This window comes from Rousettus aegyptiacus, unplaced genomic scaffold, assembly GCF_014176215.1.
Source record: "Rousettus aegyptiacus isolate mRouAeg1 unplaced genomic scaffold, mRouAeg1.p scaffold_m13_p_1, whole genome shotgun sequence".
Classification (NCBI taxonomy): Eukaryota; Metazoa; Chordata; class Mammalia; order Chiroptera; family Pteropodidae; genus Rousettus; species Rousettus aegyptiacus.
In genome coordinates this window covers 130,809,566-130,825,095 of record NW_023416284.1, presented here as the reverse complement: position 1 = coordinate 130,825,095, position 15,530 = coordinate 130,809,566, and the positions used below count along the sequence as shown (strand labels likewise).

Below are 15,530 nucleotides of genomic sequence, written 5' to 3'. Positions count from 1 at the left end.
TGTCTCTTACAAGCCAGCATTTCACCCTTTTCTTACTTCTCCTTTGCCTCTTTTCCTCTTCAAAGATACTACAAAGAGGTTCAGACTGTCTCAGAACATATTCAGAATTGCCTAGGGAGCCCAACCGGTGGCTTCACTGGTATAAAGAAGTTGCAGAAGTTCCTGGGACGACCATTTCCTTTTAAGGTACACCTTGGAAGCATGGAGTAAACAAAGATCTAACCTGAGGTTCTGGAATATGGGGACTGCCATTCTACTGGATTCTTCCTTGCCTGCAAAGCTTAACTTTTAAATATTCATTGAATACTATTAACTGATTTGTTAAATGCTGTCATTTTACTTCTTGACACTTTTAAGACTGGGTAGTTTTAACTTTATTGAAGTAACATCTTCTGAGAGCAACAGGAATAAACCCTGTGTTTTCAAGAAGCACGAGGGAAATATTTTAATTTTTTTTCTCAGATGTGAATTCGCTGTTAAAAAGTACTACATTTCTCCTCTATATCAGGCTTTTCTGGGTTTTGTTCTTTCAGGACAAACTGGTGGTGGAGTGTTTTTCACAACTGAAAATTCTTAACAAAGCCCTTGCCATCAGGGAGCGAATGCCTGCCCTTGGGGAGAGTGGGTGGCAGGAAGACATTACTCGGCTCCAAATGATTGCTTCTGAATGGACATTAAAGAAAAGTCTCCTTCAGTCCTGGGGACTGGTCCTCAGAGCTAATATTCTGGAAGATGTTGAACCAGGTAATATGCCCTGGAGTTTGGCCTGCTGATGACAGATTCTCTAAAAGTATCTACTGCTCTGTAGCTAATAAGGTTTAAATTTTCCCTTAGATGTTCATTTTCTTTCTTTCTTTTTTTTTCATACTATAACTACTACTTAAGTGTCAGGCATACAACTAAACTTTATATATTATTTAATTCCGTCATTAGAATTGTGTAGGTATTAACAACATCACTTCACAGATATAAAACTCAAGCTCAATTTAAGCTGAGCTTAATAAGCTAAGCTCACAGTCACGCAATTTACTGTTGGGGATCTGACCCTAAACTGTTGACCACTATGCTGTAATACCACATGTACCTTTCTGTCCAGATGAATTGAAGAATCTTGTGAATGCACAGTGTTTAGAACTAAAAGCCAGAGGAATTTCACTTGGTTTTCTGGAGCAGAAGCCCAGTGAAGCTTCTTCCACGTCCCAGCCAGACTTTACCTCCTTAATCCAACTCACCAGGCATGTTCAGTTATGGCCTGCAATGGAGTACCTGGCTATGCTTTGGCAGTACAAAATGACAGCTGATTTTGTGTCACAGGCTTGTCTGAGAAGGTAAGCCATTTTCTTCAGGGAGAGTTTAATTTGTATGTGAACAAAGCACATATTTGTCTTGCGGGGGAATAGTTGCTGAAGCATAGGGTCAGTTGCCACTTTGGAAAACCAGAATTTCTTGAAGATTCTTTGCTTGTTTTGATTCTACCTTTAAAAGTTACTGATATTTTCCCAGTAGAGTTGCTTACTCATTTTTAAGTAAATGTACTCAAGTTCTGTGTGTTTCATATTCCTGTACATAGCAGTTTTCTGTCAGTTCTTCGATAGCCAGCAGCCCACCATCTCTCCCTCTTTATATTTGGAACAGGTCTAGCAAAAATCACCAATCTCAGATGCATGAGGATATAAGTCATCACCTCACATTTTGTCTTAAGTACACACCAATTGCTCCACAAGAACTTCAAGACCTTTGGTCTTTACTACATCATCAGAAGGTAAAAACCAAAGCCAAAAAGGGAAATAAACCTCCTTTCCTAAGAACCAATTAGATTTCCTACGGCAGACTGGGTTGCAGAACATTTTATGTATTTAATCTCAGAATTACATGTTGCAAACTCCAGTCTTATCTGAATTAACTTTCAAAGGGAGAATTTTAAATGTTCTTTTGCAGTAGTTACCTTGGTATTTCTCAACTCTCATCACCACAGAATCATTCTATTCAGTTTTCAGTTAAATGAGACTAAAATATTTGCTTATTTTTATTTTGTTTACCTAAAAATATATTGTGAGAGTGTTTTTACTCTTCCACCCAAAATAACTATGTTGAATGTGAATACTGGAAAACTGTAGTTACTACAACTTCATTAGTTACAATCTTGTTTTTTATAATAATATTTTGTTCATTTATTTTGCTGACATTATAATCGTTATTTATTTTACATATATTTTCTTGTTCAACCTTATAAGAGCAGGTCTCTTCTCAATTTTATAAAATCGTAATCAGGATAAGTGACTTTACCAAGGTGACCAGGGTGGCAGAAAATCAGGAACATTAGGATTAATGTTAGTTTTAAATGGGTCTTGCAAGAAAGAGACCTCATAACTTGATTTATAGAATCTTTCTCAGATATTCTCTTATCTAATTATTCCTTTTATCTCTAGGTGTCTACTGAAGAAATTATCTCTTTGTGGTCCAACTTATTTAATTCTACATTTATGTCTTTCTGGGGCAGTACTGTGACCACCAGTCCAGAGTACTGGCTAACATGGAGCCCTCTTCCTAGTATGCTGCAGAGGGAGAGGCCCAAGTCCCTCTTGGACTCCACGTTGAAGGTCTGTTGGCCTAAAATCATAAAAATGTTTGGTGGTAGTGGAAGAGATTTCATAATAGATGTAGCAATAAGTATTTATTCCCAGGGTAAAGCAGTGACTAAGTAATACTTTATTTTCTGCAGGATGTTAATAAGTGTACCTTCAAAAAAGATGTTCTGTCTTAAATGATTTAGGAAATCCTGAATTAAAGTAAAAAAAAGTTTCCTTTTTTAGTCTTTTTTCCTGATTAAAATACTCATTTCCTAGTTATACAACATTTAAACAGTACATAAATGTGTATATGTGTGTTTATATACATATACAGTAGAATTCAGTAAAAATAACCACTCTTTGCTCCATATCTTGTTTACGTATATTTTTATATTAAATATATACGTAAACAAAAATGTGATCACTGCTTTTGTTCACATAATACATCATGAAAACCTGTATCTATCATTCTAACTTATTCTTTTTAAGGTATTTCTTCTTATGTGCTACAATTTTTAAAATCACTTTTCTTATAAGTCTTGAGGTTTCTTGCCTTTATTTCCCCCCTTTTTTATAATAAACATACCTATGTCAACTACCTTTATATAAACCTTTGTCCTTTTGAGTATTTATGTGCATATGTTTCAGGAACTAGAATTTAACCTTCGGTCAAAGTGTCTGCACAGTTAAATTTATAACTATTACCAGAATGTCTAGGAAGGTGGTTTTTGTTTTACTGTTTAAAACATGCTGGGAGCTGGGTAAAGGGGAGATCACAAAGTCCTGGATGATCACAGGAGGACTTGGGACTCGAACAGTTTCACTTATATATTTATAAGGATCTATTTCTTCATAACCTCCCCATACCAGATGTTATCAACATTTTAAATTATTGCCAACTAAATGAGTACGTTTTAATCTGTTTCTTTGATTATTTTTGAGATTGAACATCATTATATATGTATGTTTATTGATCCTTTTCATTTTTTCTCTGAATTTTCCAGTCATATTTATTGTCGATTTTATTTAAAAAAATAAAAAATTAGGTTTTTCATCATTTTATTATTGGTGATCTCTTTATATATAATGGATATTAAACCTTTACCCAACATATGGTTGGAAATGTATTTCTAGTGTTTTGTCCCACTTTCTGGCTTTGATGTCATGCTTTTTTAAAAAGTCTTTAATCACTATCCGTAGAGTTAAAAATCATTTGCCTGTATCGCCTTTTATATTTTTGTTTTTGTTTCATATTTAAATCAATTTTATTGGGATAGCTTGTTTTATGGGGGTAGGCTTGCAAATTTTTTATTTTATACAAACTGTATATCTGAAAGCAATATTACAGCACCAATTTTGACTAATTTTTCTTTTCTACTATCATTTGAAATGCCACCTCAGTTCTATACCTTAGTCCCACACAAGATCATATGTTTATTTTGGGGGGTCTTTTCTGTTCCATTGCTCTATCAAAATTGATTTCTTTATTGAAAAATAGCAGTCAGAGCTCTTATTGATAAACCTTATGGATCCCCAAGAGTTACATAGAGTATACAGTGTTGCCCATCATATGTGTTTGACCACCTAACTCGTTGCTGTGGACAGCTATTACTATGTCCCAGATGAGCAGTCGAAGGAGCACAGGCTTGGCAAACTTTGTCCCTGGCTCTTGCCTTTGTCTTTCAACTTTTTTCCCTGTCTTCAAGTCACCTTCCTGCAGTGTGTTCCTAGCTCTACTGCAAGAATGATCTTCCTGATGTCCAGGATTGGGGGTTTTCTCCTGCATTATTAAAGCATCCATTACTCCTCATACCTAGAGAATGGAGTTCATATTTCTTTAAAGGCTATTACCACATGACCCTATTCTGCCCTCCTGGTCCTGTTGTCTCTGATTGATGTTTACCTGGTCCTAGAAACCTGAACCTCCTTATTCTCTTTCTTCTTTCTAAGGTGTCCATGTTGCTTGCTGAAATCCTTTTAGTTAATTTCTAAAAGTTACTTGACTCCTTTCCATCCTTCAGGGCCCCGGCAGTCTCAGTAGAGCCGTGTTCTCCAAATGCTGCTTTGAAGTCTTGACCAGCAGCTGCAGAACAAGTCCCTGGGATGTGAGCGGCCTCCCTATCCTGTCCTCCTCACATGTCACCCTGGGAGAGTGGGTTGAGAGAGCCCAACAGCTGCGGGACATTAGCTCAGTGCTTTGGACCAACATGGCTGTCCCTTCGGTAGCAGAGTTCAGGTATTCCCTCCTCTTGGGTAGACTGCAAAGTTTCTGTTGCTTCTCCAGAGCATGTAGCAGGGACCTCAGTCAGAATTTGCTTCTGTAGTGGCTCGTTTGGTGGGTGAAGGCAAGGGTGTTTTCTGGATGGATCAGCAGGTTTTCAGACTGTGACAGAGGCTACCATGAACTGGCCAGCTCTTGCATAACTTGATCAAGAGGGTAATGCTTAGAAAGCCATATAAGATTACATAAGAATAGAAATTCACTTCTAAGTGCAGTTTGCCATGTCATTTTTTTTGAAGGAATGATAGTGTGAGAAAGGAATGCTATTTGATGCAGTGTTAAGTCCTTAAGTGCTTCCTTGTCCCCACAGACATACAGATTCCCAGCTCCAGAAGCTGGTGCTATGCTGGCACCTGGCAGGCCTAGCAGAGCTGCTCCCTGAGACCCGACGGCAAGAGTACATGCAGAACTGTGAGAGGCTGCTCTGTGGGGACAGCCAGGCCTTCCAGCATGTGGACCAGACTCTTGGGGACATGGCTGGACAGGTGGCGCTGCCCAAAGAGCTGCTGTGCCTCTTGCTCACTTCCCTGCACCTCTTGTTTGGGGAAGGGGAGGGAAAGCGAGATCTGCCTGAACCAGCCCGGCGCGGGAGCCTCTGGGTGAGCCTTGGCCTGCTCCAGATTCAGACATGGCTTCCGCAAGCTCGCTTTGACCCTGCAGTGAAGAGGGAATACAAGCTGAAGTATGCTAAGAAAGAGGTATGGTGACGAGGGTTGGGAGTGTAGGTTCCATCCCTGACTGGCTGGGTTTGCTTAGTGTATTTGTTCTTTTATTCCTTATTGGTTGCTCAGAGCATCAAAAGGGTGATTTTACATAAACCGCCCTCTGACTTTTCAGGGATGTGTTTTAAAGACTGCATTTTTCTCTATGAGAGTTCCTCTTAGTAGGCTCAAGCATGGGGAACAGCCCTTCCTAAGGTTCTGATTTATCTGCCAATAGTCTGTGTAGGGGAGAGGGCACAACAGCAAAACACCTGAGGCACTGCCAGAGAGAGCAGTATTCCTCACTATCCAGACTCCCTCTTCCTGAACTAAGTTTTGGGTGTTTGAATTTGGATAAGTTCTTAAGACAGAGTATTTCTTAGGTTTTGAACTTCTGGTGTTTGTCATCCAAAATTCAGAAGTCAAGCAGATTCAGGTTGTATGGGTAGCCCTTGCTATTTGAACTTCTAGCCAAACCCAGGAACTGAATATATAAAGACAGTGACATACTAGTTCTGTATTTTGAAGAAGGAAAATTATATTATATGGGAGAGGGGCCAGGCTGCTCTAGCACAGTCTCAGAAGTTCATTGATATAGTTAAAGTTTCTTCCACCTAACTACTCTGAGGTGAATGGTCAAGATTAGTGGAGCAGAGACCCCTGCCTTTGGGTCATTCAGGAACCAGGGTCTTTCTATCCAGTTGCTCTACCCTCCCCCAGAGCATTGTCCTCTCAGGTATGGTCCTAACTTGGAAAAGCAGACCAGCTTCTCTTTGCATTAGTTACACCAGCTGCAGTGTGAGTGGAAGACCCGGAACCTCTTGTCCCAGCTACAAACTGGAAGAGACCTGGAAGATGAAGTCATTAGCAGTTACTCTCATCCTCACATCAGGTAACACAATAGAGTGATTATTCGTTTTGGGCGGTTGTGGACTCTCCTTTTAAAAGAGACATTTTGAGGTTTGTAATGTAATTACAGTGTTAGCAGAGGTGATGGTATACATCTCTGAACTATATTAGCAATTAGATCCCAAAGCCAAAGCCATGGTTATAGTCAGGAAAATGATATGCTCTGTGAAAGGAGCAGGGAGGACTCACATGAGGCCAAGAGGGTTGAAACTAGAACTTATTTTCAGTATGGGTGATGATGTACACTGTGTGGGTCTTTGCCTTGTGGAATTCTGTACAGTGTAGTGGGTTCTGAGTTCTAGTTCTGTCCCTGCCCTTTGCCTTTAGACCTCGAGTAGACCACTAATGCCTTTAAGCCTCAGTGTCCACATCTGTAAAAGAAGAAGAATAGTACCTACTTCATTGAGTTGTGATGAGCATTTGATGAGATATGCATCTAGATTGCTTAACATTATGTGTGGCATGTGGGAAATGCTCTCTCTATATTATCAGTTTTCATATAGTTGTCAGTATTATCATCATTCTATTTTCTGGAGGGCTCAGCCTAGATTTTTTGCTCTTTTGACAGAATTGCTGTGTTGATTTCCCTTTAGGTTGCTTCGCCAAAGAATTGATCAGCTGGAGAATTTAATCTGCAGCCTGTCAAAGAAGCAGGCCTTTAGACCCCAGCTGCCCGTATATGAGTCCCTGTTGCAGGAGATCCACCACTATGTCACTAGCATTGCTAAGGCCCCTGCCGTTCAAGATCTGCTCACAAGGCTCCTGCAGGCCCTCCACATAGATGGGCCTCGATCTGCCCAGGTTGCCCAAAACCTTCTGAAGGAGGAGGTCTCCTGGCAGCAGTCGCACCACCAGTTCAGGAAGCGGCTGGCTGAAGAGTACGCCCTGTATCCAGACTCTGTGGCCCCACTGCAGGCATCCATTTTGCAGCTGCAGCATGGCATGAGGCTGGTGGCGTCTGAGGTCCATGCCTCACTCCACAGCAGCATGGTCTGTGCAGACAGGCTGGATGCCCTGGCCACATCTCTGTTGGCTTTCCCATCAGTGGGCCCTACCTTCCCCACCTACTATGCTCATGCAGATGCCTTGTGCTCAGTGAAGTCAGAGGAGGTTCTGCGAGGACTTGGGAAGTTGATCCTCAAGCGCTCAGGAGGAAAGGAACTGGAAGGCGAGGGCCAGAAACCCTGCCCCACCCGAGAACAGCTGTTGATGAATGCCCTTCTTTACCTGCGCTCCCATGTGCTGTGCAAGGGAGAGCTGGACCAGAGGGCCCTGCAGCTCTTCAGACATGTGTGCCAGGTAAGCCTGACTTTGGGGGTCCTGCCCTGACCCTTCCTCCTGAAGAGAGCTGGGAGCACAGACGGGGCGCTTGCAGGACTTTGGTGGTGCCCAGTATTCATAGAGGCAGTGTGGTTAGTGAGTGGAGAGCTAGTGTCTCTTCCTTTTTTTCCTATTTAACTGTCAGGTTTGGGGACCTTCGTCCCTCAGTTTTTAAGAGATTTAAAATATTAGCCCTTTTCTCTGTGTTGAACACTGGAGATAGTTGGTTGTCTTTTGACTTTGTTTATGGTGGTTTTTGCCATGTAATTTTGTCAACTTTTATTAATATGAAAAAATAGCTTATTTTTTTCCCTTTACCATCAGAAGCAACTTGTTCTCATTTTAGACAATTAAAAGAAATAATATTAGCAAAGATTATTATATTTTACCAAACTGTGTTAACATATTATATAATCCATTCTAGGCTTGCTTCTTTGTGTATATTTATCTGTAAGTGTATGTCTATGACATTCTCAATTTATTGTAAGTCATTTGTCCCAGTGGTTTACAAATTGTTTTTAGTAGTAGAACTAAAAAATAAAAATTTTTAAATTTTTTTATTTCTAAAAATTAAAAACTTTAACACAGCGACCTGATAAGCTTCCTTTTGAATTGTTCTCAGCTCTGGTTGAGAACAATTCTATCCCCTCCATGGTCCCTGAGACTGGTCCTTAAATCTCTAGAATTCTACAAACCAATAATTTAAGTCCATTTTTTTTTATAACTTTTAGAAAGCTAATAGCATATGGCAATTATTTTTCCCCATAATTGTATTTTTCAGCTGCATCATATTTAGCAGCTTTCCTAGTTTTCTTTTGGATGAGTGTGATGTAATTTAATTTCTTAAAATTGAACATTTATATATTTATATGTAATTTTTTTGCTGTCTTGGGTGGGGGGGACAAAAACATCATAGTCTTACAAGTAGGTCTTTGGGCGTAGAAAGCAAAATTACTGAGACAACGATTTAACTGCTTAGGCTTTTAATACAAATTACCTTACTGACCAGGAGATTCTCATTTCCTCAGTCCTCATCAGTATTCTGTGGTGTCTTTAATTTACACTTTTGCCATTTTAAGGACCTAAAATCTTAGAGATAGAAGGGAATTTAAGTTTTATCTATGCAAAACTAAGGCATAGCCTAATTTTGCCTTATTGACGCCCTTTACCTATCCTGAATCCCTGGGACCAGTTCTTAAGGTGTCAGCCAAGTGCAATCTGAATCACATTCCCACACTGCCGACCCTGACTCTGTCCTTAGAGCAAAGCACCATTAATTAACTCTTGACGGGAAGTTCCCATTAACTGTAGTAAGTGTTCATACCTGTGAAAATGTAACACCTACAGCAAGGGGGAATTTAGGAAACTTGGATTGCTACAGATGCATAGTTTGAAAACAAAGCTTATTTGCTCTGAGTTACCTGGAATGAGTTTCTTGGATGTTGGCATATATTTGTTTCTGAACCATGATGATACTTTTGTTTTTATGGGAAATTATGAAGTACAAAGTCTTCCTTTTTTTCATTGCAAATGCCCCAACAAGGCAAATAAGCTTCCTTTTGAATACATGACTTTTCAGGAAATCATCAATGAGTGGGATGAACAGGAACGCATAGCCCAAGAGAAGGCTGAGCAGGAGAGCAGCCTGTACAGATACAGGAGCAGGAACTCTAGGACAGCCCTGAGCGAAGAGGAGGAGGAAGAACGAGAGTTCAGAAAGCATTTCCCACTGCATAAAGAGGTCAGGGTTTGTTTTGCAATGAATTCCCTTGAATAACACACATTCTCTTCCAATGGTTTTGTAATCTTTTTACTGTATCTTAGCACATATACGTTGCTACCTCATTTTCTTGATTATTCACATTCCATCTTTTCCCCTTCCTTTTAGTCAGATTAGAATTGGATTTTCATTTTTAAAAATACGATTGCTCTAATGTTATTATTTATAGGACTTTGCAGATATTTTGGTCGAACCAACACTAGACGAGACGGGAACTTCAGATGCACAAGAAGAAACAGCAGCTACAGACCCTGCCCTCTTCTCCATGAGCTCCATGCAGGCAGTGATGCTGATTCACCAGCAGCTATGTCTCAACTTTGCTCGGTCCCTCTGGTACCAACAGACTGTGCCACCACATGAGGCAAAGCATTACCTTAGCCTTTTTCTGGCTTGCTATCAGACTGGGGCGTCTCTTGTGACACACTTCTACCCACTGATGGGTACGGCCGTTTACTTATGTTATACTCTTGGGAAATCAAAATGAATAGATGTGATTGCTACTTCTGAAACAATAAAAACTATCACATCCCTATTTTTGCTAGATTTCTTATTGATGGAATTTTCTTAGTTTAAAAGACTTAGCTAATTCAAAATAATTGACTTAAAATCCTTCAGTAAAGATGGATTTTTATCATTCGAATACTTTGAGATAAAGGGATTAAGAAAATAAGGATATGGACTTAGTTTAAATGGTCTTGTTCTTCAGCATTATTTCCAATTTGCCTCTAATAGCTTTTCAAATGAAATCATGTATTCCTGGGAGCAACCTGGTAACTCAAAAATTAATCTCACAGAACATGGTTGAAGCAGTTTTTTTCTATGACCTCATGAGTTATTCTATGTAAGTAGGAAGGAAGCTTTAAATTTCATTTCTACCTACCAAGAACAACTACAGTAACTGGGAATTTGAATCTTTCAAACCAAATTCTGTACCCTCTCTGGATTTCGTCCAGACAGTATCCAAGTTCCTCTGTATATCCTAGAAACTTGGATTTTTGTAGTTGCTGCCGTTTTAGGGTCACAGTCATCTAGGTCTGTGTTGCTTTGGGGGTGAATGACATTAATATCTACCTCATTAGTTCTGGTAGTTCATTATTTTTAAGCAATTCTAACATGTTTCTAACTTGATAGATCAGCTTACTGAGTCCACTGATTTTACTCTGATATTAACTTCACAGGAGTGGAGCTGAATGACCAACTCTTAGGCAGCCAACTTTTGGCCTGCACTCTCTCCCATAACACTCTCTTTGGGGAGGCGACCTCAGACCTGATAGTGAAACCTGATGGGCCCTATGACTTCTACCAGCACCCCAATGTCCCAGAAGCACGGCATTGTCAACCTGTGCTTCAAGGTTTCTCAGAGGCTGTCAGTCGGCTCCTGCAGGATTGGCCAGAACACCCGGCGCTTGAGCAGGTAGGGCAGCGGTCGAGGAGGAGACACTGAGGACGTGGCCTCTTGCCATCCTTGGTGGGCATTCACTTACACATTTGAACATATGAACAAAGATTTACAGAATTCCAGTTCAGCGAGACACTATTCACTTACTACAGGATGAACATACCAGTTTGTATTGCTGCTGTTTGTGTGACGTTTAGGATTCCACCTATTTTATTTGTTGGTTGGGGGGTTGCTTTTCATATATCAGAATACTGCTGTGTTCTGTTTATTCACACCTAAACATACTTGCAAAGGCCTGGCCTTTTCAAGATTGGCAGTTTCAACTCAGATGTTGCTCTGTGGCCTTTAGCCAATTTTGTAATAACTCTTATAACAGAGTAATAAGAGTAATTATCAAACTCAATCTTATTTCCAGAATAGTATAGCAGATAAAATGTTTATCTCAGATCCAGAGCCCTGGAAGTTTCATCCACAGCTTTCACACATGCTTGTGAAGCAAGGCCTTTAGGTAAAACTTTAAGGGAGCCTCTCTTTCAGTACCCTGTGACTTTAGGTGATTGATATTGCCATGGAGATACCCAGATCTTTTCTTCCACCTGCAGCTGCTGGTTGTAATGGACAGAATTCGTAGTTTCCCACTTTCCAGCCCTATTTCAAAATTCCTGAATGGGTTAGAGATCCTTCTGGCAAAGGCACAGGTATGATATTCCCTGTCTTTCTCATTTTAGTTTGTAGTTAATTGAAAAGATTATTTTTTGGCACCTTTATTGTTAGAGGGACATAAAATTATAGTTTGGGTTAGAAAAGGATAAACCTCCTTAGTTTCATAGGAGGCATAGGATCAGATCATTGCAAGTGAAGCCATTATCTCTGTGGGGCACATGAGGGACCTAGCTGCCTCACCCACCTGTTCTCAGGGTGGGACATCCATTGGTACTGAGGGCTCTCTGCCAAGACTTTCAGGGAGGCCTGATTCAGACCAGCATAGTGCTTGCACATTGTCCCCCTCAGCCTTCTCATGTAGCCTCTCAAGTAGCCGGTGTCTCCCTGGTTATCATAGTAGGGCTCTGAACTTTGGAGGGATTACTTGACTAACAATTGGAATTCAGACTCAGGTCTCCAGATCCTATGCTTTGTCTGCCTCTAGACTTGGCTCTGCTGGAGTTCTGTCAGGTGGCCAGAAAGAACTTGAAGCTGGATATATAGGATGTAAACACATTACTGCTGTTGGTAAATTAGCATAAAAGTTGTTTAAGGACCTAGTGGTCTTCATGAAAGAAAAATTCAGGATGTTTCTGAGGGAGGAGGAGATTAAGGGATTGAGTAATGGCCATAGTAAATTTTATCTTTATTTCTTTAGGATTGGGAGGAGAATGCAAGCCGAGCTCTGTCTCTGCGGAAGCACCTTGATGTTGTCAGTCAGATGATCATTCGTTGGCGTAAACTGGAACTGAAGTAAGCAATACATTTCCCGACCTTATGTTGCAGGAACATTTGTCTTTTGATAGTTTATTTCTTCAGAGTTTATATAGTACAGCAGTTAGAGAATGTACTTTTCAGTCATTAATGGCAGAGTTAAAAGTCGAGTGTTAAAATGACCTTAGTAGAGACCAGATGACAGCATACCTTCCTGAGGCAGCAAACTGGGAGGCTTCTCTATCTCCCTTTAGCTTCCGCTTCTGTGGTTTCATATATTTCAATTGGGTTTTTTAAAATGCTTCCTCAGCCTCTTTTCTCATATTTTAGCTGCTGGTGTATGAGTTTGGATAATACCATGAAGCGCCACACTGAGAAATCCACCAAGCACTGGTTCTCCATCTATCAGATGCTTGAGAAGCACATGCAGGAACAAACAGAAGAGCAGGAAGGTAACACCTGTCAGTAAATTCCTTGCTTATTTAGAGGTTCCAAGCTAAACTTAGAGTGCTGCAAAGTGTGGGATTTACCTGCATCCATGTTCCCTCCTGCCATTGCTTTCACATAGGATGTGTCATTTGACTTCATGGTATCCCCAACAGGTCAGCCAAGAAAGCTGTGTAGTTCTTTTCTTAATAACAAAAGTCAGGTTCTAGTGACTTTTCCGAAGTCTAGAGAGTTGGTCATTAGATTAGGTTTCCTTATTCTCTGTATCCATGAGACAAGTCAAAGTGAACGTTGTTTTCTTGGTAGGTAGCAGTTAACATGCTTGCGTTAAGTGTTTCATTTCGTACTTAGAGCAAGCACCTCATAATTCAATTTCATAATTTGCTGCGAGTGCATTTAACACACACCCTGAGTAGTACAGCTGTTGTTTTTAAATCAGTTTAGAACTAAGCACAGTCCTTGCTTCAAAGTGTCCCTTTAATTGTGATCTCCACTGGACTGCCATCTCTCAGTGTATTCCATAGTATATTGCATGCAATTTATGAATAGGAAGTGACAGTTGCAGGCCCAAATATCTTCTCCTCTTTGAATCTCTGAAGATGACAAACAGATGACCCTGATGTTGCTGGTCAGCACATTACAAGCATTTATTGAAGGATCCTCCCTTGGAGAATTTCATGTACGACTTCAGATGTTACTGGTTTTCCATTGTCATGTCTTGCTGATGCCACAAGTTGAAGGAAAGGGTAAGGGGATATATATATGTATTTTTTCTTTGTATATGTATTTTTTCCTTTACTTTTATACTGTACTGTTAAAATGGGTTAGACTTTGAATTCTCCCCATGACACGGGTTATCTTGTTGCATACTAAGTTTTAAACTAGATACTTTTAGTCATCTTTTACTTTAATGTGATTCATATTAGGTATAGAGAAAAACGTTCACAGTGAAGTATAGACTGGTTATCAATGAAGAACTGACTAGTGAACTCTGGCAGAGGTAAGCTGCCAGATGCAGGTCTCAGGAACTGGCATGTCGAGGCACCACATCTTTCTGTCTAGACAGTGTGTATGTCCTGTTAAGCTTCTACTTGATCCAGGCCATTATCAGGTCCTTTGATCTCATGAGAACACTGCCGCATATCAAGTAACTGCACGTAAAACTCCTATTGTCAATTACTATCCCTGATTACAGGGATAAAACTGTCACTGAAATGAGTATAGATTGTATGTGAATGAGTAGTCAGGATGAGCCTCTTGATATGTCATCTTTTAAAACAGGCTCAGTGTCTGCTGACTTTACAATACGATTCGCAGAAAGGGTTTAAAATTGTGAGGTCAGCAGAATGTCTAAGTATGACATCTTTAAGAACAAATATACAATGAAAAAAATGACTACAGGCTGAAAAGAGTAGTGTTAACAGCCTGCATCTCTAGGAACTGCTAAATTCAGACAGACTCCCCAGCAAGCCTATGGAATGTTGTACTGTAATCTCATAGCCCTAAGAGTACTGAGGAAGAAACATCTCTGAAATGTGAAACCCACAGGTGGTGTCAGTAGCACATGCATTAATTGTGGTGTTTTGTTTCCTTTTCATTTCTTCCAGATTCACTTTGCAGTGTTCTATGGAATTTGTACCATTATTACAAGCAATTCTTTGACCGGGTCCAGGACAAAATTGTGGAACTTCGTTCCCCCCTAGAAAAAGAACTCAAAGTAAGATGAACAACTGTCATCATCAATTTTGGGAGAACAAAATCAGCAAATACTTTTTAATTAGTTCTGTTCTTTTATCCATTTAATAATGAGGCAGGGGGCTCTGGGGAATGGAGAAGAGCATTGCAACTTCCAAGTACGATGCCAAGATTTACATTTTGTGGCGTTGGCTTCCTTGCTTAGCTGGCAAGTATGTGTGAGATTTGTAGGGCGGCCCCTGTCAAAGGCTCCTCAAGAAGATTGCCACAGACGTCTGTTAGTGCTTGCTCCCCGGTCTTGCTCAGGCCAATCTTCCACCTCAAAGGAGCACCATCTATGTGCCATTGAGGTGCCATGGGGAAGGAGGACCCTTTCTTTGAAACTTTCAGTGGTTGTGGAACCAACCCTGATATAAGCTGGAGTACATGTCAAGTGACCTATTGATTGTAGTAGCACTCTTTGCATTTCTTTGAGACAAACACATGGTTCTTTCTTAGACTTGTTTAGTTTTTCACTGACACATAGTCCTGAGTTTGGGATGGAGTGAGCTCTGGTCTTTGGCAGACAGATGATCTAGAAAGAAATGGATTGACTATGGGTTCATATATCCATTCCTTGAGCTTTGTTTATCTTACAGGAGTTTGTTAAGATATCCAAGTGGAATGATGTCAGCTTCTGGTCCATTAAACAGTCTGTGGAAAAGACACACAGGTAATTCATCTTTTAAAACTAGGAGTGACCAAAGCTCAGCATTTTCAAATGGTAGGCAGCAAGGCTACGTTGTTACAATGGCCTGACTTAGTGCTACCGTGAACTTACTGTAAAACACTAGATCGTTTTGGTGTGGCTTTTTAACACCACCCCCTACCACCCAAAGCAGAGTCTACTTGCAGGCAGACTTGATGTATCTTGAGGTATAGCAGGCTGTGTACTATGAAAGGGTTCAATCTTCTGCCACCTACTAGCTGTTTTACCTTGAGTAAAGTGATCCTACCATTCCTGAGTTTAGTT

The 15,530-nt window shown here is 40.3% G+C and overlaps 1 protein-coding gene across 3 annotated transcripts in view; it reads left to right on the top strand.

Moving 5' to 3' along the window:
* The window catches only part of MDN1 (midasin AAA ATPase 1), a 139,326-nt gene that overhangs the window by 88,565 nt on the left and 35,231 nt on the right, over positions 1 to 15,530 (top strand). For all 3 annotated transcript variants that reach the window (XM_036220108.1, XM_036220107.1, XM_016140603.2), the window contains exons 55-72: positions 66 to 186; positions 534 to 744; positions 1,097 to 1,328; positions 1,636 to 1,762; positions 2,430 to 2,600; positions 4,592 to 4,806; positions 5,162 to 5,549; positions 6,335 to 6,444; positions 7,055 to 7,760; positions 9,361 to 9,522; positions 9,731 to 10,001; positions 10,740 to 10,975; positions 11,563 to 11,658; positions 12,321 to 12,415; positions 12,707 to 12,828; positions 13,423 to 13,569; positions 14,431 to 14,540; positions 15,157 to 15,230. In XM_036220108.1, the coding sequence (XP_036076001.1) occupies positions 66 to 186; positions 534 to 744; positions 1,097 to 1,328; positions 1,636 to 1,762; positions 2,430 to 2,600; positions 4,592 to 4,806; positions 5,162 to 5,549; positions 6,335 to 6,444; positions 7,055 to 7,760; positions 9,361 to 9,522; positions 9,731 to 10,001; positions 10,740 to 10,975; positions 11,563 to 11,658; positions 12,321 to 12,415; positions 12,707 to 12,828; positions 13,423 to 13,569; positions 14,431 to 14,540; positions 15,157 to 15,230 (3,594 nt within the window). The remainder of the gene's footprint in view (positions 1 to 65; positions 187 to 533; positions 745 to 1,096; positions 1,329 to 1,635; positions 1,763 to 2,429; positions 2,601 to 4,591; positions 4,807 to 5,161; positions 5,550 to 6,334; positions 6,445 to 7,054; positions 7,761 to 9,360; positions 9,523 to 9,730; positions 10,002 to 10,739; positions 10,976 to 11,562; positions 11,659 to 12,320; positions 12,416 to 12,706; positions 12,829 to 13,422; positions 13,570 to 14,430; positions 14,541 to 15,156; positions 15,231 to 15,530) is intronic.